Source organism: Pseudorca crassidens, chromosome 10, assembly GCF_039906515.1.
Source record: "Pseudorca crassidens isolate mPseCra1 chromosome 10, mPseCra1.hap1, whole genome shotgun sequence".
NCBI classification, from domain to species: Eukaryota; Metazoa; Chordata; class Mammalia; order Artiodactyla; family Delphinidae; genus Pseudorca; species Pseudorca crassidens.
The window spans coordinates 94610879-94638582 of NC_090305.1; the positions used below are offsets into that span (position 1 = coordinate 94610879).

Here is a 27704-nt window from a genome sequence, read left to right on the forward strand (position 1 = left end):
AAATGTGGGTATCTATATATGTGTGTATATGTGTGTGTGTGTGTGTGTGTGTATATATATGACAGGTGCCATATACATAGTGACAGTACTCCTGTCGCTTTAAAGTAAAATAAAGGTTATGGCCTTTTGCTCTTTAAAGATTTGAGGCTAGATGCTTGCCAGTGGGTGAAGAGGTGTATGGCACAAAGTATTGTTCATTCTGACATTTTATGATTTTCCTTTCTGTGTAGCCAGTCAGAGCATCTTTGTGCGCTACTGGTAAATAGCAATTTTGGACCTTGATAAAACAATTTTGAAAAGCATATTTCTGTTAAAGCCCTGCTAAGAGGAAGTGTGACAGTGTACAAACAAACAGGGGCTTTGTTGCAAGAAAGGGAGCCTCAGAAACGACTGCACACACAGGTCAGTAATTAAACGTCTTATAACCCACTGAAATATTTAAGATACATATTTGGAACCAACACTGTAGAATTCGTACTGTGCTACATAGGAAATATGCAGATTTGAGGTCTGGTTTCGTCATGTATCAAGAGACTTTAAAATAGTATATGCGTGTTTTTATATACCAGGAAATTTTATTTGCAAGTGTCTGTCAGTAAATAATATAGAACATTCTGAGATTACACTCTCCAGGGGGCCAAAATGTTCCCTCACTACACCTGGTTTAGCTATAAAGAGATGTGCCGTGCTACTGAAAAGAACTCCCTGGAATCCCCTTTAGAGGCCGTTTTAGTTCAGTGTAAGACTGACTATATGAACAAATAGTAGAGTCATTAAAAACCCAAGGTTAACAAAGTAAAGGTTAGGCATATCGAATACAGAAGGGGCACATGCTAAAAAAACCGACAGCGTTCTTGAGTTGCTTTTCATTTACTCTCTTTACATAAATGTGCAACATGATACTCGGTTGCCGATTCCAGGCTAGGCAGTCAAAACCATTGCATGTTTGGAAGAAGAAAATATTGACAAATTCAAACGAGAAATTTAACAGTCCGTTTTGGCCACATCCATTGTACCCGATTAGCTGAACCTCTCCCAATGAATATGTAAAGCAGTGAAGGAACATCAAAATTACGCAAATGTAAAAGTATCCAATAAACCCCTTGAATGTATAAGCAAAGAGGTAGGTGGCAAATCAGTCTGTCTAGAACTTTACCTTAAGAATTATTTCTTACACCTAGATTATCTGCTTATGAGTAGATATTTTACATTATTTAAACAAAAGAACATGTTTAATTTAGTTTTGCTCTTACAGTTTACTTACAGAGTTTCTTTAGTTTACATTGAACAAAGTAGCCTATAAAATACATTAGCACATCTCACTTGGAGGAAGGGGACGTGTTTTAGCATCTGTGTTCCACAGTAGTCTTAGGTTCAAATGAAACTGGAACAGAATAACCAAACACTGAGCAAATACACAAAATACGATTTTCACTAACAAACATGTTGGGGCTCAAACTGTGTATTAGGTAACTCTTTAGTTTCTCTGAGATACTGGTTTGTAAATTTTGAAAGTATTGATGAAAATCAGAAAGAACAAAGCCCTTTTAAAATAATACAGCCTTGCCTCTTTCAAAAAGGAACAGTACTAGCGCTTGCTTGGCACCCTAGCTTTTGGAAACTTCTGCTGTTTGTTTGGAGCACTGATACAAACGTGCCATTCTGTTCCATGGATCAGGATCAAGTGAGGAACCCTCACATTATAAGAATTTATAGGAATTTCAGGTATGTTTTGCAGGAAATACTCTCACCAGTTTGTTTTACAGCTGTCTTCATGTCCTGTCAGATCCCACAGAATAAGAGCACCAAGCTCCTAAAATAGATAACTCCCGAAACCACATATTCTAGACTGCTTTTCATCCTCTTCAATAGTATATTTTAGTCTAAATCTTCAAATACTGTTGTTTGACTAGGAAACTGCAACCTTCCATGTAATGTCGCTTTTTACTTCGGTATGCATCAAAAGGAGTAATTTCCAAAGCAGACCTGATGTTAGAATACCGATTTTGCTAAGGAACCTTATCCCTACCGTATTCGTTTATAAGCAGAGTATTATTTTGTCTGGGCTTATGTCATCTTCAGTGTCTGGGATCGTGGGCAGCAGAGCAGATCGAGTCAAACCCCAGAATTTTTGAGGTGACATGTCTTTTTTGGTGGCTGTAAATTTCCATCCAATATGACTTGCACAGATCCTGCACTGGGCAATGGTCCAGGCGAACCTATAAAATTAAGGAAGGGTATCAGCTGAGGCTGTGTATCCCAGCCTATCACCGTATAACCTGTTGGGAAGACAGATCTTAGAGCCAAATTCTAAGAATGGGAAGAAGGAATACTCTGAGTTTGGATTTATATACAGTTTCCTGAGACAAACCTCACAAAAAGATTTTCTAGTTTGTATGGGTCATCATGGTAATGCATCAGTCTTTATATATATATAATTACTTGATTGTGCTCTTAAGCTGTGCTTAAAATTTTTTTCTCCAATGCCAAGAAAGAAAAAAAAATCTTATTAATACAGATTTTTTATACAACTTGCTGGTTGCCAGGACCACACTAAATTGCATCTGCATTTTCTTTGTTTTGTATTGCACTCAAGTTAGAAAACAGCAACCACCTGTAGAAATGTGCACTTTTGTGTGAGTTAAAACTGGGGGAGGTAAGTGTTTTTCTCAGGTAAGAAAGATTTCAGGACTACTCTTCTAAAATGAGATTGATTTCTAAAATGAGAATGATTTGTCAGGTAATTCATCCAAAAATACAAGCCATGGCATTACAGTAAGTATAAGCACTAATCCCTAGTCTTTCAAAATAAAAAGGCTGAGCCAGTCAGTATTTATTTGGACAAATAATAGGGGGTCTTGAAAATAATACGGCTCAAGGAATCTAACAGGTGGTGCTGTTGGTCCCACAGTCATACTCTGAAGGGCACTGGGCTAAAGTAAAAGAAAACCAAACCAAAACATGCACACTAGAAGAAAAGCAAGCATGGTTTCTGCGTGTTTCGTGTCTATTATCACTGCTTGGGTAACGTTTAACACTTTACAGAATATGATACAGATACACAGTGGACCCTCGATCAACACAGGGGTTAAATCCGCCTGTAATTTACAGTTGGCCCTCGTATCTGCGGTTCCTCTGGCATCCAACGATTCAACCAACTGCAGACCAGGCAGTACTGTAGTATTTACTGTAGGATTTTACTAGTGAAACATACCTGCGTCTAAGTGGATGCAAACAGTTAAAACCCACGTTGTTTAAGGGTCAAATGTAGTTTTACTGGATCATACATACAACAGTTGATTTTCAGATGGAGCTGACGGGAAAATGAGTGTGGATCGATTAAGTAAGTGTAGAGTTAGTCTGAGGAGAAGTACAGTTGCCACCTTCTTTGTCCCTAACCTTACACTCAGTGAGACTGTGCAAGAAGAGCGTTTTCTAGCAGTTCATGAAATGAACATTTAAGTAGAATTATTCACTTCATTGTCTACTTCTGATTATAATTCTAGCAGCTCTGCTTAGGACTCTGGGTTTTTCTTCCCAATTAAGGCAAAACCAAAAAAAAGTGACCACCACCACATTACCCAGGAAACCAGCTGTGCTCTGTAGAAGGCCGGCCGATCAGATTCAAGTTGCAGGCCTTATACACGGTAAGCGTCTCATGCACGTATCCGTGAGGATTCACGTAAGCTGCCATCGGCCCACATAAGGATAAACTAAAAGAATCAGTACAGAGGATAAGGCAAGTCAAAATGGGGTGGGGTGGGGGTAAATAAAAGTTCACCAAGAAACAAGGTTCTAAGAGCTATAGTTTTGAACCTTTTAGTTAAAACTACTACTAAGAGGTTGGCAGTCAGCCCAGTTTTATTTGGTCTAAATGTTTTCCATGATGATAAAAAGGAAAATACTGCTAGTTTTTTAAATCTTCCTCAAGATATATATACATTGTCAAATATGTGGACTCAACTTCCCCTAAAGGAGCCTGAGAGGGGAAGTCCAATGAAAAGTTTCCACTTGGTCATTCTTGGGCATCTGAGTACTCTGCAAACAGCAGTTCTTCCCTTCTTGATTCATAATGACTTTGTTGTCAGAAAATAATTTTCAAACACTGTCACACAGCATCAGTACATGTTCAGAAGCATGTCGTCCTTTATCTTTGATGCTATATGACGAAACTGATATTTGAGTGAGATATCATGGGAGGTAGGTCCTTAAGCACTAAGAAGATATCCTCTAATTGACAGATTTTCAACAAGGAAGGCGGTGGGGGGGTGGGGACGAGAGACTGCTCAGCTGTTTTACTTCACCATGCTCATTACCTATGAAAAATGGCTTACATGCCCCCACTGTTGTTCTGGGTACCCAATCAGGAAGACTGTCTTACCCAACGGCAGAGTTAATTCCTGCCCTATTTCATTTGCTGAGTATTTGTCATTTATATGGAGAATGGAAATACGGTCTTGCCTGTAATTCTGTTATAGCAGTTGGCAAAACGTATTCAGGTCTATGCTAAAAATGTAATAAAGATCTCACCTGAATATTTCATTTTTGGTTGTTATTTCTGTTTCTTGACATTGTTTACAGCAAAGAGATGTACACTAAAAAAATTTAAGAGAAAATTAGTGGGGAAAATGCTCCCAAGGTGTTGATCCCTGATTATCATATTTTCCTTCCAACCGTTCAACAACGTAGTTTTAAAGATGGAACAAGAAAAACACAATCTGAGATCTAACACATATTCACTCACAAAACTTATGACCTTCTAGGAGAGAGAAATAGTGACTGATATATGTATGTATATATAAAAAAGCATACATGGTTCAGGTAGAAATCAAGTGTTCAGAGTCTAAATGAAGATCACATAAAGGTTATATCTGAGGAATGCAAAACAAGTCGTTTGTCTTATGATCCCAAATGAAATATATAAAATAATCCTTTAAAATATTTTTAATGCAAACCATGATGGACAACTAGTTCTCTAATTCCATGACTACATGAATGGAGCCTACAGATAGTTCTGTTGGTCCTAACAGTGCACCCTCGCTCGCTAGACTGACTGAACATGGGCATCCAAACGTATTCATTTTACTCACTTTATTCATAATGTCCAGTTCACAGCGAAGTCGTTGGATCGCACTACCAATTTTAAGGAGCTGAATTCTTAATACATCATCAATAGGAAGACAAGCAGCTACTCTGTAAGAAAAATCTTAAAGACATGGTGGGTTTTTCAAGCTTTAAACTTAGGAAGGAGTTAAGTATCAGGACAGCTTATGAACGCAGTAACATCCTTTTGAAATAAACCCTTCTCTACGGGGTTCCCAAAGAACACATTTCACACAATTTTATAAACAGTACTACAATATACCAGCTCTCAAGTATATATACTCTTAGGAGGTTCTACAATGTAACTTCTTTTCCCATGCTTGTTTTTGTAAATGTCGTCTTTTAAATTAAACATGATATCAAACCCATGTTAGAATAAGTCACTTATTTGCTACGAGACTCGAAGAATAGCTAAACTGTACCTAATTAACAGATCTGTAAGTAAGGTAATAATAAGTCCTGGTACTGCAGGCACTTTCAGTGGCACCTTGAAGACCAGGGAAAGGAGAGTATTTATACTCAGTGTTTTTGGATGCACACCATTTACTGCAACTTGAACTTTTTATGAAAACCTTGCCTAAAATAGGAGTGCTCAGAGAATTTAAGACCTTTGCTACCACTAACTAAAAAATATTCATTTTTTTGTAATTGCTCAAAGCAAAAGAAGTGGGTATGCTTTTCAGAATACTAATGTAAAAAATTGTTGGGGGTTTTATTTTCATTAAACAGAAAACAAAAAACAATTTCTTTCAGTAAGGCATCACAGGTCACAGGAAGGAAACTGATTTTTCATACCTATTGGATTTGAAGGAAGAGAATCCTCTTTCAGATTTTCATCCCATTCGTGTAGCTGTCTCTTGATTCTCTCCATTAAGGTTTCCTTGTTTTGTTTGAAACAAAGTAGCCATAATAAGGTTCACAGACTATTTACACTTTACTGGCAGCTTGTCAACTCAATAAACCTAATATATTAGCAGCAATTTAAGTCATCACTACCTAGTAAACTTTCGTGTTTAAATGTGTCTGTTTTCTTAGGCAGAAATGATGGAAGACCCAGCTTTGCACAGCACTAGGCTGGCTTTCCAGGCCTCTCCTCCCACGCGCTGGCTATCTCAGAGGCCTCCTCTTCCCTTTTCTAGGAAGCCTTTTCTGTCGGTCCCTGTAAGCTGCACCCGCACTTGCTACCTACAACACCTTCCTTGGCACTTACTACATAAGATGCTCACTGTCTTTTCACCAGTGGACGCAAAAACCACTCTTGTCTAGTGTGTGTCTGTAATGGCTCAAAAGCTGCTGAAGGGCAGACGGAACTGTAGTTTCCTTTAGTGTTGCCCATGTGGTAAGTGCTCACAACCTATGGGTTTAGTTTGCCCAGGGCTCCATATCTGTGGGCGGGCTGATTCCCTAAGCGAAAGACTAACATTTGTTGACCGTCTGCGACATCCCAAAGACAATAACTACCATTATCCCCATTTTATAGATAATCAAGTTTTGCCCCACACCACAGGAACAGTAACAGAAATCAGGCTTTGAACACAGTCTTTGCGTCTAAAATCCAGATTCTCTGAACTATTCCAGTAGTCTCTTAATGAATTTTTCAAGATGCCTAATAAAAAAAAATCTAAGGTGCAAAAACATTGGTGGATGCATCAGTTAGTACACCAGGGATCAGGAAATTGAAGTTAATGCACTTGTTTAGGAAAAAACCACAACACTGTTGAAGGATTCTTTATATTTCCTAAATGTAACTAGCCCTTGACTCAGCAAAATTTCAAATGCTTAATAAACGCTAAAATGCCTCAATATCTTGTCCTGAAGCTGCAAGCCACTATAAACTGAGGGAAGACTAAAAATCTATCAAATTAAAAGCCAAGTCTATCCAGCAGTATGATTCCTGCCTGTTCCACTTAAATGTAATGAATGGCATTAGTTCCAAAAATTAAACCCCACTGGGTATGAAAGCCTATTTTGTTCTAATGACCCTTAATTATGCCATGGCTTCCCCCAGTAGCACAAAGTTCAAGGTAAGTTACTTACAGCATCATATAAGGAATACAGCCAGCGAGGCCATGAAGTCAAATTTGCACAATGGAACTTTCTCTGAAAACAGAAAAAAAAAGTCCCTTAAAAAACACCACAGAATCAAGATCTTATAGTAGAAAGAAACACATTTAAAAAATGACCTTGGCCCAGGAAGACTTTCTAATTTCAAAAAGATGGAAAAGCTTGCAGATAATCCCATAATAGACGATTATCTATTATATTTGACAATGATGTTTTTACTTGAATTCCTGCAGCAGTTCAATGTTGCGAAGACCCAATAATTAAGATGTCAGTCCTCAGAGTATATATTCAATGCAATACCGATAAGATTGGAACTTAGAAGTATAAAGTTCATCTGAAAGAACAGATGTGTAAAAACAACCAAGAAAATCTGGAAAGGGAAGGGTTCTACAGGATACGAAAACAGGATTGAAAGGATGCGCTGCGGTTGTAAGCAACCTAACCATCTCTCAACAATAGTTAAATACAACAGAATACTTTGACACCAGAGAAGATTCTGCACCCCACCAGAGAATGTATACAATATAAAGAATGATCACATTTTCTTAATAAACAAAACAAAACCTACATATGTACACACATTTATAATTTTGTACACAAGCTGTCAATTGACAGAGGGCATGACACGTGAAACTGGGTGGGAAAGGGGTACGAGAGATCAGAAAGAACTATCAGAGTGGAACAAGAAAGGCAAGATAACCTTTAACAAGATAAAAGGGAAATCCTACGCTTGCACCTGCAAGACCAAGTGAGTGGGTGTGAGATGGGGAACGTGGGTACACGGCAAATGCAGAGAGGACTTGGGATCTTAGCTGATGGTTGTAAACTAACCAACGCACTGCAGAGCTCACCCCCTACTCCCCCCGCCCCACAATCTTACTCTAACGCTATTAGAAGAAGACTAGGCACTAAGATGAGACAGTAATGTTCCTCTTCTGTGATGGTCACAAATGGGAACTTTCACTGTCAGTGGCCAGGATGCTGAAGATAAGGTCTAGAGTTCACACTAGGGATGTGTGGTTTGGAGCTGCCTCTCAAGAGGATGTGATACTTGTTTATGAATAAATCAGAAACTGCTACGTGGATAACGACAGACTTGCCCTCAAAGGCTCGTGGGCTACAGCTCAAACCAGTGGATTCTTGTTAAAGAAGAATTTGGGACTCAATATAATTCTTATGTTTGAAGCTACCCAAAGATGGTCTGGGATGGCCTCTGAGCACAGGCTCAGGTAGTGATTTAATAAGCCTGAGGAGTCAGGGCAAAACCTAACGCTAGTAAGAATTTTTGTCAGAGTCCAGTTACAGAATAAAAAATGCTAACAGCCCGTCAGGTAACTGAATATTCAGTAATAGTAACGGCAACCACTTTACATGTCTTAAAAGATTTTGATAAGATTGGCAGTATTACCACCCCAATTTAAAGGTAATGAAACAGGCACAGAAGGATGCTTGCTCAAGGTCACAGCGGGTAAATGGGGACTGGCTAGGATGTGCATTCAGGGGGTCTGACTCCAACCGTTACTTATTCAACAAATATTCTGAGCACCTAGGATGTACCTGACATGATTTTTATGCATTTGGTGTATACCAATGATTAAAAGCACAGCAAAAGAATAAAATCATTGCCCTGTGGAGCTTACGTTTTAGTGGGCAGAAGCTTACTTTCTAGAGGGGTACTTAGCATTATGAAATGACAAAGATCCAATGAAGTTTCAGGTTGGATGACACACTCTGAATTCAGTCACTAATATATACTTTACACATCAAAATGATCACTTCTGTGATACAAAAGCAAGTAATTTAACACCCACAGAAAGATAAAAAGAAATTAATTTATTTATATATAAACATTACTTCTCACTAGAGTATACAGCGAATAGGATATGAAGGGCAAGGCACCATCAGGGTCAGCGTCATGACCATCCGATCTGCTCCTACCAGGCTTCGTGAATGTGAACAAGCTGCAGCCTCAGGTCTCTGTTCCCTACTTTTCAACGTGAGGCGGCCTCTAAAATTCTGTATCAGGATTACCCTGACAGATTCTACAGCTGTATTTACAAATCAATTAAATATACGTACTACAACCTTAATACTACACCCTTTAGAAAGTCAAGTGTGCAAGCTGAAGAGAAGTAAACCAGAAGAGATCAGCTAGCTTTTACTGAACTGCCAAAATTTAAGCCACTTCAATATCCTCAAATTTAAGAGTTCCATTTAGATTCCTGGCACAATAGGAAAGGCCCGACTTATATCTGGGTAATACTGACGATAAGTCCCAGCAATTTATGGGCATTCTTCAAGTCTATCAACACCATGATTTACTTCCTAAAAGGGCTATACTTCAAGAAAATTTTAATACTAGCCAAAAAGTTAGGTGCTTGAAAGTGATCAATGACTGATTCTCCAATGAAGTAGTATTCGCACCAGGAATAGGACTTACTCCTGACAGCAGGCAGAAAGGCCCTTCAAATGACTGTCTGTTACGTGGAGGTAGCAATCCATCACATTTTTTCCATTTTTAAGCCTCGTAACTATAGCTTCGGCTTTGCCTCCCGACAATGTAGAATGTTCAAAAAATGTCAAACTCCACTTAAATGGTTCTTTGAAGTGCAATGAAATTGGAAGAGTAACGTGAAAGGCTAAGTGTGAATAGTAAAACATTACCACTGGTTTACACAGTGACCAAAGGTGGTCGTTTGTTGTAGTAAGACCTATCACAATCAGCAATGTAAATGATAAAAAGAGTTTTCCAAATAATTCAAGCTTTTGAATTTTTGAAACAAGTTTCTGTTTCCTTCCTTCCTTCATCGAATCCTACTTGCTTGTAAGAACTGGAATGGAATGGCAAGCTTTTTCTTGATCCCGAGGCTTATAAGCTCATAATGGCAGATGGACAACTATAAGCTTAAGGTGTATGCCAGGGAAATCCCTACTCTGGTTGGAGGAAGTCCCTGAATACACATAGCCACGATTCCAAGACTTTTCTTCTCTTTACGATAAAAATAGACAACAAATATCATTGCTCCTCCTGCTACTACTATTATCCTGGAACAAGGCAACCGCAGATTCTAATGTTCACATGCAAACATTAAGACGCAATAGTAGCCAAACAAACCTTAAAAAGCGAAGAGCAGTGAGGGGTTGCTGGTCATAGCTTACTTACAAGATTATAAACTGTCAACAGTTATAGCAGCATCCTGGTGAGGCATAAACAAACAGATCACAGAGCAGAAGAAAAATAAAATAAAAAACATGAATCTGGTCTATAATAAGAGCATCTCAGGGAGGGAAATATGACCCTCTCAGAAAATGGTCACAGGACAACCGGGAGCCACCTGGAAAAAGGAGCACTGAAATCATACCAGGATCAACTACACTTGGATCAAAGCTTACACTCTGGTCATTAAAGACAATGAAATCAGAAGTAAAAGATTACATGTTTTACTGTTCTTAAGGAATGAAGACTCCTTTGCACAGGGAAGTATTTCTAGTTATGATTCACAATATGGAAGTATTAAAAAGATAAATTCAACTATGTATGACAGCACACCAAAAACAAAGTTAAAAGACAAAAAAAATGACAAACTAAAGGAAATGTTTGGAACTCATTAATCACCGACAAAAGGATAAGCTTCCTAATGCGTAAAGAACTCCTAGCAATCAATGAAGGGCAAAGACTCTGAAGACAATACCAACTAAAGGAAATACGAACCGCTCTTAAACACAAAATGCCACACACCTCACTCATATTCAGAGAAACTCAAATTAAACCTCCAACAAGATACTGTATTTCACTTATCAGATCAGCAAAAATTAAGCTGGATACTCTAAAGCCTCGGTGAAACACTGACAATCAGGACACAGATAGGAACAACCTTCTTAGTGAGGTACTTTGAAAACACCTGCCAACATTACAAGAGCAGCTGCCCTGACATCCAATAATCCCACTTCTCAAACTCTGCCCTACATATTCACCTGTATGAAAGGTCATTTGTACGCAGCACTTAGTGCAGGTCTGTCGTCCAGAGGGGACTGGTTATATAAATTATAGTGCATCCATACAGAGAATACTGTGCAGCTTCCAAAAGAAGGGAGCAGTGCGCCAAAAACGAATACAGAAGAATCTGCTACACTCTTAGGACAGAAGAAGGTGCAGGACGGTATGGATCCTTTTACGTAAGAAAAAGGAAAGAAATTAGAATATTTATCTGTATTTTCATAAGGAAACTTGGGAAGAAGACTGAGACGCTAACCTGTGAACTCCTGTTTGGGGCCTCCCCCTTCTGAGTTAGTGCTCAGTTCCTCCCTGTTCTGTACGAGAAGCAGGAGCAATCATGGCTTATAAATTTAGCAGAGACCAGATGGATACGCTTCAGTCACTTTCTTAATATGTTCCCACATTTGATTTCTTTTTTTCTTTTTTTAACAAATTTATTTCTTTCTTTCTTTTTGTTCTGGCTGTGTTTGGTCTTCGTTGCTGCACACGGGCTTTCTCTAGTTGCAGCAAGCGGGGGGCTACTATACGTTGAGGTGTGCGGGCTTCTCATTGCGGTGGCTTCTCTTGTGGAACATGGGCTCTAGGCACGTGGGCTTCAGTAGTTGTGGCACGTGGGCTCAGTAGTTGTGGCTCGCGGGCTCTAGAGTGCACGCTCAGTAGTTGTGGTGCACGGGCTTAGCTGCTCCGTGGCATGTGGGATCTTCCCGGACCAGGGCTCAAACCCATGTCCCCTGCATTGGCAGGCTGATTCTTAACCGCTGCGCCACCAGGGAAGCCCAGCCACGTTTGATTTCTTTTTATACTTCATACTCAACTCTTTTTCTGATTAACATAGAAGGGCTTTACAAATGAACAAGTAGATAGATAGTCTGGGCAAGCAGGGAGTGTACTTAGGAACATTCACATTGTACTCCAAGTAGGTGAAACAACACTTTCCTCTCTTTCAGGGAATCCCACTACAGTAAACCCAGTGAAGAGAGAAAGGCACTGTGATAAGAAAGGAAATAAGTAAACATGAGATTCAAAGATCGAATCACTGAATGAGGAAGGTTTCCAGATAGAAGTGGGTTTGGAAGAGTGCTTCCTGATAATACGGGCCTAACTCCTTAATCAATAGGGACATCTTCTCCAATGTTCCCTTGTCAGGATGGAAGATAACAGAAGCGTAAATAATTCTGTCATTTGGATTTTTTAGTTTTCAATGGCAAATGTTAAGAGAGGTGTGTGCACAGTGTCAAGGTTAACTGAATACATGTCAGGAAGACTACACTCCACTCCTAGACCCTTTAAGTATCTTTTCTGCTGGAAAAGTGTGTGGCAACCCGATTACTGTGAGTTGGCTTAAGAATCAACTAAGCATCTCCCAGTTCTGGCCCCGTGAACCACTTCTCAGGCACAAAGATGCACAAGTCAGATGTAAATAAACGCTGCAGAGAGGGCTGACCCGAGCCCCAGATCTGCCTGAAGACAAGCGCTGTGACGCAAGTCAGTGTCCGGCTACGGGTGCAATAGGGCGACCCACTGAGATGGGACCAGGGCCAATGGAGTTCCCACCGGTGCCACCTGCCATCCCTTCCCTCTGCTCCACTCCACGTTTTGCTGCCGGCAGGATGGCTGTAAGTGGTCTCTCTAAAGTAGAACAGAGACTGTAAGGCACCTGGAGTCCAAAATAGCTCAACTAGCAATTTTTCTTGGCCTAGTGATCTAGATCCAAATTTCAGAACCTAAGAAACTCTACCCAAAGTTTAAGCAAGGGAACCCCTTGAACGATCTGAAAAATACACGGGATGAGGCATTTCTATCTCTGAAAGCCTTTTATGTCTCTCTCATTCCTTAGCAACTTCTGTTTAGTTCTTGGCAACTCTGAATATGAAGATAACTGAGGGCTAATGTTTGAGAGTCCAGAATTACTGGAGAAATAAGACAACAGGGAAAGGTCAAAAGATCTGGTTCCAAACAAAAATGTGCTTCCTTGGCCTTTGCACATGTGTCCTTCCTCGCTGTTGTTGAGCCAGTGACAACCCAGCTGCAAAGGCCTAATTCTGAATTTAATGTGAACACGTGGAGGTGCTTTAACCACAGAATAGGAAGAGTTTAATCAGTAAGTCACACAAAAATTACATGTAAAAAGTTTTTTTTGCCTAACCCAAGTTCAGGTTTAAGATGGCAAGGACCTGCAAAGACAACACAGAACTAGTCGTCCAGAGCACTTAAGTCAGGAATTAACTCCAATCACTCTCACTCTATGCTTAGAGCTGTGCAAAGAGTTAACGATTTATAAGCGGTTAAGAGTTTTTAACAAAAATCTTGGTATGGAAGAACTATTATATAAATCAAAATACTACCTTCTGAAAACTTATCCAGTGACTGAAATACACAGCTGTCTAAATACTGAGAGGCTGTGGAGGCACACCCCGATGTGGTTACCCCACCAAAGAACCACATCTCAGCACCACCCAGTGCCAGACACACTGTTACGCCCTAAATGACTCCACACGTTCCAAAACCGCTCCACGGAGCCATGTACCAACAGAGCTATCCTCCACATACTTATTTCAGCAGTTACACTGAAAATGACTATGACAGCAAGAGCTTCCACTGTTCTACTGCTAAAATAAACAAGAGAAAAAGTATATTTAAAGTGCCTGTATCAAGTCTGAAAATACAAGTATTGCACAGCTATACAAAAGCTACTGTAAACTTATGGCAGTATCAATATTCTGAAACCTTCAAAAATTTTAGTGTCAAAGCTTGGGAAACTTTAGGCAGTCTAATTAAACTTTCTCATCAGAATCTTCTTAGAAACACGAATTAAACCACAGTATATCATGACACAGACTGGTCAGCTGAAACACAAAATAACGAGACCAAGGAGCCTACAGAGAGCCAGTCGTGAGCGTGCTGCCCATCAACCACCCATCCTGCACAAAGCTCTCTCTGGAAACTGCATGACTTCTACTGCAAGACCACTAGAAGTGGAGGTCCAGTGACTAGTGTATGAGACCCTCTTATGAATCATATATGCTGATCACATCAAATTAGGATCCTATGCTAATCCACATCAAAATTAAAAACTTCACTACTCTACATGACAAAGAGTAAAGGATGATCAGCACAGGATTTTTCAGGTTACTATGAAAATTGTCTTTCCATATTTTTAAAAGATAAATCTCAAAAAGCCAACTGATTCTAAATTTAGGAACTAGCAAATTTTTTCCTTTAGGTAGAAATCATAAATATTAGGTATTTTATACTCGTAACTGATACATCTCACAAATGAGTACAAACAAGCTTCATCAGTATTTTTTCTAAGAGAAAGAATGATCTAGCCAAAAGTATATATACAGGAATTAATGCCCCAACAGGCAATGCTTTTAAAGAGCACCTAGTCTCAAGTCAATTTTTGTGATGTCAATAGTGTTGTACAAAAAGGGCAAAAAAAATCTTCCTTTCAGAAGTGCAGAAGGAGGAAAACGCACTTCACTCCTGTGCGCTCTCCCAAACGCTTTTTCTGAGGTAAAGCGTTTCTGACTCAAGAGCCAAGCACCTCATCTGACCACAGTCTAATGAGAGCCTCCTGCAGAACTTAACACCACGTGTTATTAGTTAATACATAACTTACAGGCATAATAGCTGGAATACCTCACAGTACGGTAACATTTTACTACTGTTGCAAACTGCTTTTACATACACAGCTGCCTATGACATTTTTAGAAGCTCCAGCATGATCAAACGCGGCTACAGTATTGTCCAGAAGGAGTCTGGGGAAGGAAATCATGAGAGTTGTTTGTTTTTCTTTCTTAAACAGGAAAAAAGCAACCTGTCTTTGTTTTTTTTGAAGAGGCATAAAAAATAAGTTTCTCACCTTCTGGTATTTCTGCCACCATTTATGTGAACACTGGTCTTCACAGGAGACAGGTTTTGAAGGAACCATCTGGCACTTATTGAGGGATTCTAACTGAACTGCAGACATGGTTGAAGGCAACACACACTCAGGAAGAATTTGCACTTTAGCTTGCTGGATTCTGAAATAAAGAGAACCAGTCATGTTGTTCATTTTTTAGATAATCTTAACTCCAACTATTAAGTTTCTAAACATTATGGGTAATTTTAAATACTAAGAGTTTCACAGTTTTCTTTTTTAAACATATTCCTCAAATGCTATTATGATACACGAAATTTTCAAAAAATACTATATTTCATAAATCGTACCAAAGTTAAAACCAAAGGTAACCTAAGATTTTTTATCTCACTGTGGAATGGAAAGGGAGATTTTTACATTTCAGATAGTCTGTAAGTGAAACAAAATTTTAAAAATCAATATACCACCAACCCCTATGCATATCCTGATAACTTCTAAATTAATTTCTCAGACATCATTAGACACCCCGCCCCTCCCCTCGCCCCGTCTCTTTACGCTGCCCGACTCCTACATCTATGCCTTCTCATAAATCACCAAACCTGAGGAGTAGGTAGAGAAAGGAAGAGAAATCAAGAACCCATTTACATGGATAAGATTAGATAAGACTAAAGAATTACACGTAGCCTTATTTCTAGGTGCACTCCTTTTCTCATTCCTCAGCATTTACCCTGAATATGCAAAGAATCAAAATATCCATCATATTATCTTTTTTTACTTTAAAAATTACTTCAACTCTCATGACAGTAAAGTCATCATTCTAGAATGCTACTTGAGAATATCATAATTGCAAACATCTCATCATTAATGCCAAGAGGAAGGTTGTACCTCCGGACCATCGTCTTACGAGCCATTTTATCTCCCAGCATACCTTTTCAAATGCAGAAGGTATCAACACATCCAAACGCTGGAACAAAACACTGTCAGACTGATGAAGTCAAATATACTACAAAGTAATTACAAAAATATTACAAGTCTCTGCTTCACTATTAATCATGCTTAGGAATTCTAAAGTGGTCTTTCATTGTAACCACTGTCTCAACCCACAAAAACTTATGACACTTTGATACTTCTTCTGATTTATTAAATGAAAATAGCTAAATGTGTCTGAAAATATGTAGGTTTAATTTAACGATAATATTAGACTCACTTCACTAACTTCAATTTCTTCCTGCAAGCTCAAATTTATGTCTACATGACTTTGGAAAACGGTAAAATAAATTTGACTGTGTTCAAACTACGTTCTAATGTTCTTACGTTATCAGAGCTCATTAAAAACAAAAGTAACTGAATAAGAATTATGTTTTACCCACCTAGTATGTAAGAGTTTATTATGATAAAAACATTAACGCTACTGAAAAATCAGCTTAGTGATCATTTTAATCATTAGTCTGTACACAGGCTGTCTGAATTGCCTCACAGGGTTAAGCACTGCTCTCTGTTCCTTCTGTGAAGCCCGCCCAGGGTCTGCTGCACACGGCTGCCGCTTCTCCCAGCAGCTGAGTTTGGGTTGTAACATAAACTAGTTTTATTCCTTCCTGACCTGTTTATGGCAGTTGTTCTGTGATTACAGTTGCATAATTTACATAAATATTTTTTTGAAGTTTTAAATTTTATTTTATTCAAGTATAGTTGATTTACAATGTTGTGTTAATTTCTGATGTACTGCAAAGTGAATCAGTTATATACACACACACAGATGTGCGTGCACACACACACGTGTGTGTGTGTGTGTGTGTGTGTGCACACGCGTGCGCGTGTCTGTGTGTATATTCTTTTTCATATTTTTTTTCCATTATGGTTATCACAGGATATTGAATATAGTTCCCTGGGCTATACAGTAGAATCTTGTTGTTTGACAATTTATATAAATATTATAGCAACTGATAAAATATAAGTACAAAATTAAAACTGCTTCAATGAATACTAGGTTGAGCCAAAAAAATGCTTTCAAATTAGGCTCAGACAATTCTAACGGTAAGAAAAAAAGTGCACAAATCTGCAAGGCTTCTGGTGCTCAGACAGCCTTGTGAGTATCTTCAGAACCTCTCTTTGAAGAAAAACTACAGGTATAAACTGCAGATAGATGATGCAAAGTGAAAGCTGTTAATGCAAGAAAGACTAGTGCCATCTCTAATCTGCAGACCCAATTCGAAGAAAGTATCCTGTCTTTCCATCAAACATAAAATGAACGAAGGGACATTTATATATTTTAAGTTAAAATAAAATGTTTAAGATATATATGTGTAAATTTTTATGACTTCCATTTTTAATTAACCCTTTTCACTAAAAATTATTCATCTCAATTATGACAGGTAAGAGAACTTCTTTGGTAATTCCAAATAGAGTATTAATCGCCTTTTCCTCTCTACATGTAAGAAATACTCAGGAACTCCTGAAGAGTCCTATGGTGATTCAATGATACACTTCCATTTTTTTAAATTAATTTTTCAAATAAATGTCCGTGTGCTCAGAAGATGCCACAGAAATAAAGACTCACTCTGGAAAAGTAGCAGTATGCTTTTTACATATGAAGAGTCATTTATGTAGAAGACAAATGACTATTACCTGGTACTGCATTACTAAAGAAAAGGAAACTGGCCTGAGGTGCAAACGTGTGATGGAGGAATTCAGGTTTGGTGGGAAGAGCACTGGTTTGGAAGTTAGGGACCCAGAACCAGCCAGGTGGTGCCCTCTAGTGGTATGACCTTAGGCAAATTGCTTACCTCTCTAGCACTTCATTTCCTTATTTGAAAAAAGAGGAGCTTGCACTAGATTATCTCCATAGTTTCTTCTGTTTCACCATTTCCAGTGAAGGTAGTGACAGAACCAGAAGGGCAGTGGAGACAGAGGATTCTCACTCCGTGGAGGTCTTTTAAATTAAAACAGACTCACTTTTGTGAGAGGCTGTGTTAGTGGGTCTCAGGGATACTACAGAGAATGGGCCCTTTCCCAGTCCCGTCTGGCCCTATCAGTTTCACACTCATCTCTACTAGAGTCAAAGGTATATCCCTTGACTTGCTTTCACAGTTAAGGGTCTACTGCCATCTTGTGTTCAAACTAGTTGTCCACAATCACAAGTCACTGATGTCGACAGTCTCTGAAGTATACTTTTCCCCAAGTCAATTTGCCATTATGGTTTTTGGAATACAGTATTCACAAATACTCAAAATTTTATAAGCATGAGGATAGGAAGTACTTTAAAAATGGAACTGTTAGTAAAATCCACAGCAACAAAACAGCTTGCCAACTGTCTCAATGCAGAGCCCTCAGGGTACACTCTTTCATTCATTCACGTAACACTGATGGTCCTAAATGCAGAACACACAGAAGTCTCAGCCACTGTCCTAAGCAGCTCGCCTCTTGAGGGAGACACACACAACCCTACAATGACAGTACACTGTGCTCAGTGCTTGGAGGGTTTGCGTAGCGAATGCTCTGGGTGGGGGGTCACCAGGAGGGTAGCACTAACCCCTCCCCCAAGGGCTCTGCACCCCTCCTTCTTCTATGCTCTCTCAAGCTCCAAAGGGTGGCTGACCCCCTCGATATTTTCATAGTTCAATAATATTTATGAATGCCCACTATGTGAACAGGAACAGACAAAAAGTTACTGCCCACAGGCAGCTCATATTCTTTGTTAAATCTTTAAAGATTCCTCTGAGTGTCCATGTGTTCAGAAGACGTTACCTGTGCAACACAGAGACCTGAAAAGATTTTCAACCGTGGCTACAGATAAGAGACCAATTCACTAGGGCTGGGGGGACCCAAGAATCTGTTTCTAAGACTTCACTGGTGATTCACTGGTGATTCTTAGGTACCATAGTTAAGAATCACTCCTATAAAAGGAAACGTGCAGTGTTGAGGACAATATGCTGTGTGCTTTTTTGGGGAGGTTTGCTTGTTTGTTTGTTTTAAGAGCAAAGGTGAACTGCCTTTTTTCGAATGAGTTATTCCTTAAATTTGTGAAAAAACCCTAAGCGTGAGAGCCACGCCAGAACAGTTAACTGCTAAAACAGAACTCTGAGAATTTCTAAACTTGGTAGGACACAGAGATGACAGGTGCTTCCTGGTCACTTATTCAGTATATGACCCGTTACAGGTGAAAGCACGTTCACAGTGGAGATGGGCACTCCGTGTAAACGCTCCTCACAGCCCAGACGGAGCAGGTGGCAGGCTGACCGCCATGGCTCCCCAAGCACAGGAATGCCACGCCACACACAGCTTGCCAGGCTCTGACCTCCCACCCTTTTCAATCTGAAGAGAGGTCTTCAACCCCAAAGAAGCCCTGCCCCACATGACACTGCCTGTAGGGTTTACATTACCGTTCCCAAACCTGGAGGGACATTAGAATCACCTGGAAATCATCAGAAACGATGCTGTGGCCTCCCTCCCAGACTGACGGCTCTCTACGGATGGGAGGGGCGGTTGGAACTCAAGCATCTATAGTTTGAAAAACTTCCCAGGGCATGTGATGCACAGCAAAGTTGGAAACCCCTAAGCTATACTTTCAAAGGGAAAAGAACAACTAGTTAAAAGTCACAAAATGTGAAGGGTCAGCAAAACAGAAAAAATACAGGAAAACCATTTCGTTTTATGATGTTCAAGGAGCTTTAAGACAGATGGTGTTTCTTACCCGTCTGACTGTGTCCTGAGCTCAAGGACTTTGAATCTTTGTCTTCCGATTGCTTTCACTTTCACGATCTCAATTCCAAAATCCTGTTCTTCTCGATAGGCATATATCTCTGCTGTTGTTCCAAACTGTGCTTCCCTTTCCTGTACATTACTTCCAAGGTAAATTTTAAAAAGGAAACAGTTTTGGACATTTAGTTTTCAGATATGCAAAGTTGACAAAAGCAATGCACATGGGAAAACAATTTATAGCAATCGGCTCTCACTGCAAAGCTATTTAATTTTATTTATTTTAGAATCACACAGGGAATTGAGATATATAAAGAGGATTCAGGAAGTACAGTTAGAGCCCATTAGGAAAAGAATAGATTGCTAGTCATTGAAAATGACCTAGGACTGATAGGAGTTTAAACTCTCCCTTCCCAAACCAAACATTCTTCTTATTCAGCAGACCATCCTTACTGCTGCTTATCGGCAGCACTGTACTGGGGGGCAGGGGCGGGAGGGGGACCTTCCTGTATGGATTTCCTGCCTCTACCACTGATTTCCTCTAGTTGTCATGGGATACTTGAAATTCAGCTTCAGTTTAGCACGGGTCTGTAAAAGGACAGCTTAGGAATTTTGAGACGGTGAAATAACTACTTGCTCTTTTGCAAAAGTAATCCTTTACATTACAATGTAAAGCCCTCTTTTTCTTTAAATAAAGATAGTTCTTGAAAATAAGATTCTAGAAATGTTTTTCATTAAATTTTAATGATATAAAACCTCTCAAATACCAGAAAGTTCAAATGTGTGTGAAAGGTAAAGCCTGATTTAGATGGTAATGATCATCCCGAAATACTCCAACTTGCACTTTCACACTTCTTATCCGAATGTTTTACTTCCCAACCTCATCCCATCTCCTGTGCATGCAGAATAGTAGTCAGTTTGGGCTTTAAAACCACCTCCCTGGGACTGCACGAGAGACTGTTAAGTCAGTCAGCTCTAAGATTTTACCTGTATGCAAGCACCGCAAAGGTTCTGTCCTTCTGAATTAAATTCCGCACCATACTGACTTCTTGGGGACTGAAAAGCTGAAGAGGTAAGGTCTGCCCGGGAATCAGGATCATCAGCACCTGGGGCAGAACTGGAATCACCGGACAGCTGTCGTCATCGTGCAAAGTCCTGCCATGAAATTCCTCCATATCAGAGCCCAGATACTACAGAGGGACACACACAAGGTCAGTGTCAGTACAGATATGGAACAGAAACAAAAGCTCGACAGACTGAACAGCAAATCAGCATAAGGAAACACACACAGAGGGTACAAATATTTAAATAATAAACTTGTTGTATCAGCTCCCACATGAAAATCTATTTTTGACTCTTAGAAGTAGAATTTCTAATTTCTTGTGAAGAATCTCTCACATACATAAAAATTCAAGAGCATTTTTTAAGTTCAAAATATTGGGTTGGCCAAAAGGTTCATTCTTTTTTTCCGTATGATGGCTCTAGTAGTGCTTAGTTGTCTTCAACTCCACTCGAAACAATTTTGTCAGACTGTATCATGACAGCTGTCATATCAGCGTGCATTTTTAAAAAAAAACTGATAAAAATTGGTGAATTTTTGTGTATTCATTTAAATATTGAAGATAGAAGAAAAAAGGCAACATTTTCATCACAGTATGATTTTTAAGAAAGGTAAAAATGCAACTGAAATGCAAAAAAAAGATTTGTGCCACGTAGGGAGAAGATGTTGTGACTGAGCAAACGTTTCAAAAGTGGTCTCCGAAGTTTCGTGCTGGAGATTTCTCGCTGGACGATGCTCCATGGTCGGGCAGACCAGTTGAAGTTGACAGCGATCAGATCGAGACAGTAATTGAGAACAGTCAACATTATACCACGTGGGAGATAGCCGACATTCTCAAAATATCCAAATTAAGCGCTGAAAACCATTTGCACCAGCTTGGTTATGTGAATCACTTTGATGTCTGGGTTCCACATAAGTTAAGGGAACAAAACCTTCTTGACCGTATATCCTCATGCAATTATCTACTGAAATGTAACAAAAATGTTCCGTTTTTAAAACAAACTGTGACGGGTGATGAAAAGTGGACACTGTACAATAATGCAGATGCAAGAGATCGTGGGGCAAGCAATATGAACCACCACCAACCACACCAAAGGCCAATTTCATCCAAAGAAGGTAACGCTGTGTATATGGTGGGATTGGAAGGGAGTCCTCCATTATGAGCTCTTTCTGGAAAAGCGAACGATTCATTCCAACAAGTACTGCTCCCAATTAGACCAACTGAAAGCAGAAGGCGTCCGGAATTAGTCAACAGAAAATGCATAATCTTCCATCAGGATAACGCAAGACCGCATGTTGCTTTGATGACCAGGCAAACACTGTTACAGCCTGGCTGGGAAGTTCTGACTCATCTGCTGTATTCACCAGACACTGCACCTTTGGATTTCCATTTATTTTGGTCTTTACAAAATTCTCTTAATGGAAAAATATTTTCAATTCCCTGGAAGACTGTAAAAGGCACTTGGAACAATTCTTTGCTCAAAAAGATAAAAAGTTTTGGGAAGATGGAATTATGAAGTTGCCTAAAAAATGGCAGAAGGTAGTGGAACAAAAGGGTGAATACGTTGTTCAATAAAGTTCTTGGTGAAAATGAAAAATGTCTTTTACTTTCACTTAAAAACCGAAGGCACTTTTTGGCCAACCTGATTTTTTTTTTTTTTTTTTTTTTTTGCGGTACATGGGCCTCTCACTGTTGTGGCCTCTCCCATTGCGGAGCACAGGCTCCGGACGCGCAGGCTCAGCGGCCATGGCTCACGGGCCCAGCCGCTCCGCGGCATGTGGGATCCTCACGGACCCCGTGTTCCCTGCATCAGCAGGTGGACTCTCAACCACTGCGCCACCAGGGAAGCCCCAACCTGATATTTGATTTTGACTAAGCTAGACATCTCTATGTCCAAAGAGCATAAATGACAAGTATAAAATGCTAGAATATTAAATCACACCCTGGGACCCAGCAGTACAGATAATAAGTACTTTAGTAGCCCTATTACTAGCAAAGACGTAAGAAGGGCACCAATTCTTCAAAGAATTACAACTAGTAACAGACATGGTATCAAAGTGCTTAAAAATTACAGCTTAAGACTGTTATCTACTGTCAAGAGCCCACGTCCTCAACCACAACTTCTGGTGTGAGGTAATTTCCAGTAATGCTAAAAGCAGTCATTCGTTTTCAAGAACTTCCATCTACAGTTAAATGCACGTATTTATCATACTAGATCTGTTACAAAATTACATACTGTATGTGATGTCGGAAGACTAGTGTCAAAATTTATGATGTTTGGTCTCTTGGGTTCTTTGCTATCCTGGTCTTCAACTTCCATTTCAATTTCATCTTCTTCCTCATCCTCTGCTGTAAAAGTACAATATTATAAGGAAAAAAACAAACAAAAAACAGAGGCATGAACATGTAAAAGCTATGTTCCCTTTCAAATACATAATTCCTTCATGAGGATTCTGGGCCCATGAAAAGAGAGGTTCCTGTAAACACCACACACACTTGGGAATCTGAACAGTACTGTGAAGAGGCAGCTGGAGGGCTAGGGTCTAGGCTGGGCTCTGCCACCAACTACTTTTTTTAAGTCAATGTTTAATTTTAGAAGAGTTTAAGACTTTCAGAAAAGTTGCAAAGATAATAGAGTTCCTGTATACCTCACATCCATTTCCTGATAGCTAATGTCTTGTATTAGTGCGGTACGTCTGTCATAACTAAGGAATCAGCATTGGCACATTACCGTTAAGTAAACACATTTTATCTGGAGTTCCTTAGTTTTTATCTAATATCCGTTTTCTGTTCCAGGACCGCATCCAGAACACCACATTACATTTAGCTGTCATGTCTCCTTAGCTTCCTCTGGGCTGGGCTGGTCTCTCAGACTTTCCTTGTTTCTGATGGCTTTGACAGTTTTGAGGACTACTGGTCAGGCATTTTTGTAGAATGTCCCTCAATTAGGATTTGTGTTTTGGGGAAGAAGCCTAGGAAGGTGCAGAGCCATTTTCATCATGTCCTATCAAGGGTGCACACTATCGATGTCACCTATACCTACTGAAGCTGACCGTGCTCACCTGGATGAGGCAGTGTTAGTCGGATTTCTCCACTGGAAAGCTACTTTCCCCCTCCTTTCCACATTGTACTCTTTGTAAGCAAATCACTGGGGACAACTCACATCTAAGAAGCAGGGATTATGTTCCACCTCCTTGAAGGGGGACATACCTGCATAAATGATTTGAAATTCTTCTGCAGAGGAGGTTTACCTCTTCTCCCTTGCTAGGAACTAATTTTGACACTTCAGACAATTCATCCCACCTGATTAAACCTTAGTTCCCTCATTTGAAAAATGACAGGCATGAACAAGAACAATCTCTAAAGTTCTTTCAAACGTTTAACTTTAAAGAGTTTCTGAAGACAGGAGGGAAGTAAGGAAAGAAGGAAGGAGAGAGGGAGGGAGAGAAGGAAGGAAGGAGGGGAAAAAGAGAGGAAGGAAGGAAAGAAGGAAGGAAGCAAGCAAGCCCCCAAATAAACTTCTAAGTGGATAAAATGTCTTTACAAAATAATTATTTTCCTTTGTGCATATCATTATTTAAATCAAACCACCTCCAGCTAGGTCCCTGACAAGAAAATATAAATGTTTTTCAACATGGCAAATGCCTTGGACTCTCTATCAATTCTTATAAATTCCTTAGATACATAAGGCTTTGTCAAAGAGAACAACATAATTATTTCAATTTAAATTCAAATGTGCAGTGGTTGAACACTTCATACAAAATTTTCCTAAGCACAAAGGAATTTCATTAAGAGACCGAGAGATAACAAAGAAAAATCTAAACCGATGACAAAAATATTCTGAATCTACTTCCTTGCATTCACAATTCTGACAGCATGGCTTTCACTAAGCATTTTGACACTTCACTGCTCTATTACACAGAGTTTAAAAGGTCAAATTTTAGCTTAAAGGCTAGAATTCATAATTTTAAAATTTACATTTTAACTGCTCCAACTTCCGTCTCTAAATGATTTCCTTACACAAAGTAGTCTTTCTAATGTACAGGGCAGAAACCCACTTCCCCCACTTGGCTGTTTATCTATTAATGTTTTGTTTGGTTGGGACAGATTCTTCGAATCTTAAATATTAAGCTAGTTCCTTAGCATTTAAAGTGGATTACTCTTCAAAACAATTCATTCTACATGGATGTATGGACAATCCAATGTTTCTACAAATAAAACTCATGTGTGATTTGCAAAAGCATGATTATCGTATTGACAATCTCTCTGAGCCCTTTTGCACCCGATTGTTTTTGACAAAACACACTGACTGTTGAGAGCTTCCAGGGTGAAGTGTGGTGACTCATCTCATGCAGGAGCAGCATGCGGATGCCAACAGAGCATCAGCATCTTCCCTGACACACTGGCTTTGGCACAGACAGAGCGGGGCTGATGCCTCTGAAAAAACAGCTCAGCTCTTCAGTCAAGTCCAATTCAGCTAGGTTGCTTCTGGATCGACCACTGAGTCTGATTCTGATTTATTTCTCTGGAAAAGGCCCCTCCTATATGGAGGGCATGCCTTCTAGTCTCTTCCTGTTCCAACCCACGCCACTCCCAGTGGGCAAATTAGTCCTCCAAGCACAGCTTCTCTTAGGTCTGAAACCCACAACTGTTTCTTTACAACCCACGGAAGAAACCCCCAGTCTCACTGGCAAGAGATGCAAGATTCCCAACACTCCGACCCAAGCTTCCAGGCCTTATCTTCTGCAAGCCTATCCTAAGTTATAGGCTTTTGGATGTCTCCAGACACCCCACAGGGCTTTCCCCCAATCCGTTTCGGCCCTGAACAACCCCTCCCTCTGATGGAGGGTAAGAGCATTTGCTTAACTGGCCTAAATCAACGGCCTTCTGCTAGTTATATTTTCAGGAGCCTCATATAGATGATAAACCTCCTCAGGTATCAGACTGTGTATCATACCTCTTTTCATCTCCAGGACACCTAACATACTTCCTGACACACAGTGAAGGGACTCAGCTAATAGTCTCCATTTGGCTGATACACCTCTTGGAAAGCATCTCCTGTCTAGAGCATTCCACGATAAAACTGTACAATCATTCCAGGTTTTTTTGTACCCAGTATTCCAACATAAGTCCAAAGTATAAATTTTCATAAAACATAAAAGAGAGAGAAAACTGAGTTTAACATCACAGTCCTAAGTATCTCTAATTAAGCTTGTTCTACCATGTGTTTGAACTATGTGCCTAAGAACAGACCAAATACTGTCTTGGCTGTGAACTGGTTGAGAAACACCACCTATGCAGACAGATAGACTCGGATAGGAGTCCTGGCCCTGCAACTGTGTGACCTTGGGCAAGTCACACACTAATCTGCCAATCCATTTCTCACCCACCAGATCAGGATTAGAAAAGAAATGTGGAGAGGATTAAACGGAGAAACGCATGCAAAGCGCTTATGGCAGGGCCCGTGACGTGGTAAACAGTTAATGCATGGTAGCTGTCACCCTCATCAAAGGGAAGAAGTCGAGGAAAAGTCTGGGCTGCTGAGCTCTGTCCCAGTCCCCCTCTCTTCCCCTGACCCAGTTTCAGACCATTTCCTGGGAGCCAAGTTCTGGACACACGGAGGATGGACAGCATGGGATCCCTGCCTTTTGGGGGAGACCGCCCTCCCCGCCTCCCAAACCCTCGTCCCCAGCCCGGGGGACCCAGCCGCTGGGAGAAGCGCCGCTACTGGGTCCCTGGCCGGCGGCCCGATGCGCGGCCGCTTCCGGCGCGGCCCCGCCAGCTCCACAGCGCCCGCCCGCCTCCCCGGCCCCGCCGTGCCCCTCACGGCTCGGGCCTCTCCCCCTCCCGCCGCCAGGGACCGGCCCTGGACGGTTACCGGGCAGAAGCGGCAAGTGATTGCCCATGTTGTTCCCAGCGTCCTGCGGATCTCCCTCGCCGGCCATGTCTGTTTACCCGCAGAGGAGCTTGGGACAGGGCGGCGGCCGAGCCGCCGGGGGAGGGTCCTCGCCGCGCCGCCGCCGTCGCGCCCGGGGCCACAGCGCCCTCTGGCGGCGCCCGCGGTGCGGATCGCGCGCCGGCCCGCCCGGAAAGGCGCAGCGGGCGAGAGGGCCGTCGCCACGGGGGCCGAGTGCTGTGTCCGCTGCTCTTGGTGACTTGGTGCCCACCTCGCTCGGTGAGAGCCGTCGCCTGTTCCCGCCCCTGGCACGACATTTTACACGTGGAGAAACAGGCTCAGATTCTTTAGTCTCCACCTCGCTCTTAACGAGGGGGCCGGGGAGCAAATAGAAACCCAATTATACAGCATTAGCTCCAATTTTTAAAATAAAAACCGTATACATGGAGACTGGGCCAATGCATCAATTATTCCAAGGCCGGTTGGGTTGTAGCTGATTTTCTTTTCAACAGTCTTAAGTAGTTTACATATATAATTAACATGTATTGGTCAGAAACAAATACCAGAAATGATGATAACACAGAATACAAAAAGGCCTATGATTGGCAAGTGAGATTGTCAGAATATAAAACAGCTTACTCATTATTACTTTAACAAAAATGAGTCATTATATGGCCAAAAAAGAAAAATTACTGCAGAATGCAAAAAGATACATAATTCTGTTGACTGGTAAGGTTCCTGTTTTGGAGGATGGAGAAAAGTTTCCTTAGTATCTTTTCAAGTCATCTTTTCAGCGAAGGAGGAAACTGACAACTCCGTATATGCCATAAAACACCTAAACATGGTGGGGAGGAGAGGGGTGAGAGGACTGCTCTGAAGAAAACAATAGTGAATGCGGTATTTTAAAATATGTTTGTTCCAAAAGTTTGCTCACTGAAAAGTTAAAAGCCGAAAGAAAACCTCGGGAGAGAGGCTGATGAATCCATTCAGAGTCACTCGGCCTTCTGTCCCTGAACACACTCTCGG

The 27704-nt window shown here is 40.5% G+C and overlaps 1 protein-coding gene across 2 annotated transcripts; it reads right to left on the reverse strand.

The window, feature by feature from the left end:
- Positions 1-553: 553 nt before the first annotated feature.
- CRBN (cereblon) lies at positions 554-26796 on the reverse strand. 2 transcript variants are annotated; one of them, XM_067755253.1, is made up of 11 exons: positions 26661-26796; positions 23019-23131; positions 20709-20911; positions 19717-19866; positions 15030-15189; positions 7141-7203; positions 5899-5983; positions 5091-5206; positions 4531-4595; positions 3582-3713; positions 554-2219 (listed from the first exon to the last, which is right to left on the reverse strand). In XM_067755253.1, the coding sequence occupies exons 1-11, from the start codon at positions 26725-26727 to the stop codon at positions 2039-2041; spliced, it is 1335 nt and encodes a 444-aa protein (XP_067611354.1). In that variant the 5' UTR covers positions 26728-26796; the 3' UTR covers positions 554-2038. The 2 variants fall into 2 exon arrangements, with proteins under 2 accessions (XP_067611354.1, XP_067611355.1); XM_067755254.1 differs by having other exon boundaries at positions 23019-23128; positions 26661-26786.
- Positions 26797-27704: the final 908 nt, after the last annotated feature.

What these genes read in the sequence shown, in the direction of transcription:
- CRBN (XM_067755253.1), bottom strand. Translation starts at nt 26,727, where the DNA reads ATGGCCGGCGAGGGAGATCCGCAGGACGCTGGGAACAACATGGGCAAT. An exon ending in GTCTTCCGACATCACATACA is followed by an intron (nt 20,912 to 23,018) that starts GTATGTAATTTT and finishes GTCCCTCTGTAG; the next exon opens with TATCTGGGCTCTGATATGGA. An exon ending in GAGCACAGCTGGTTTCCTGG is followed by an intron (nt 2,220 to 3,581) that starts GTAATGTGGTGG and finishes TTAATTTTATAG; the next exon opens with GTTCGCCTGGACCATTGCCC.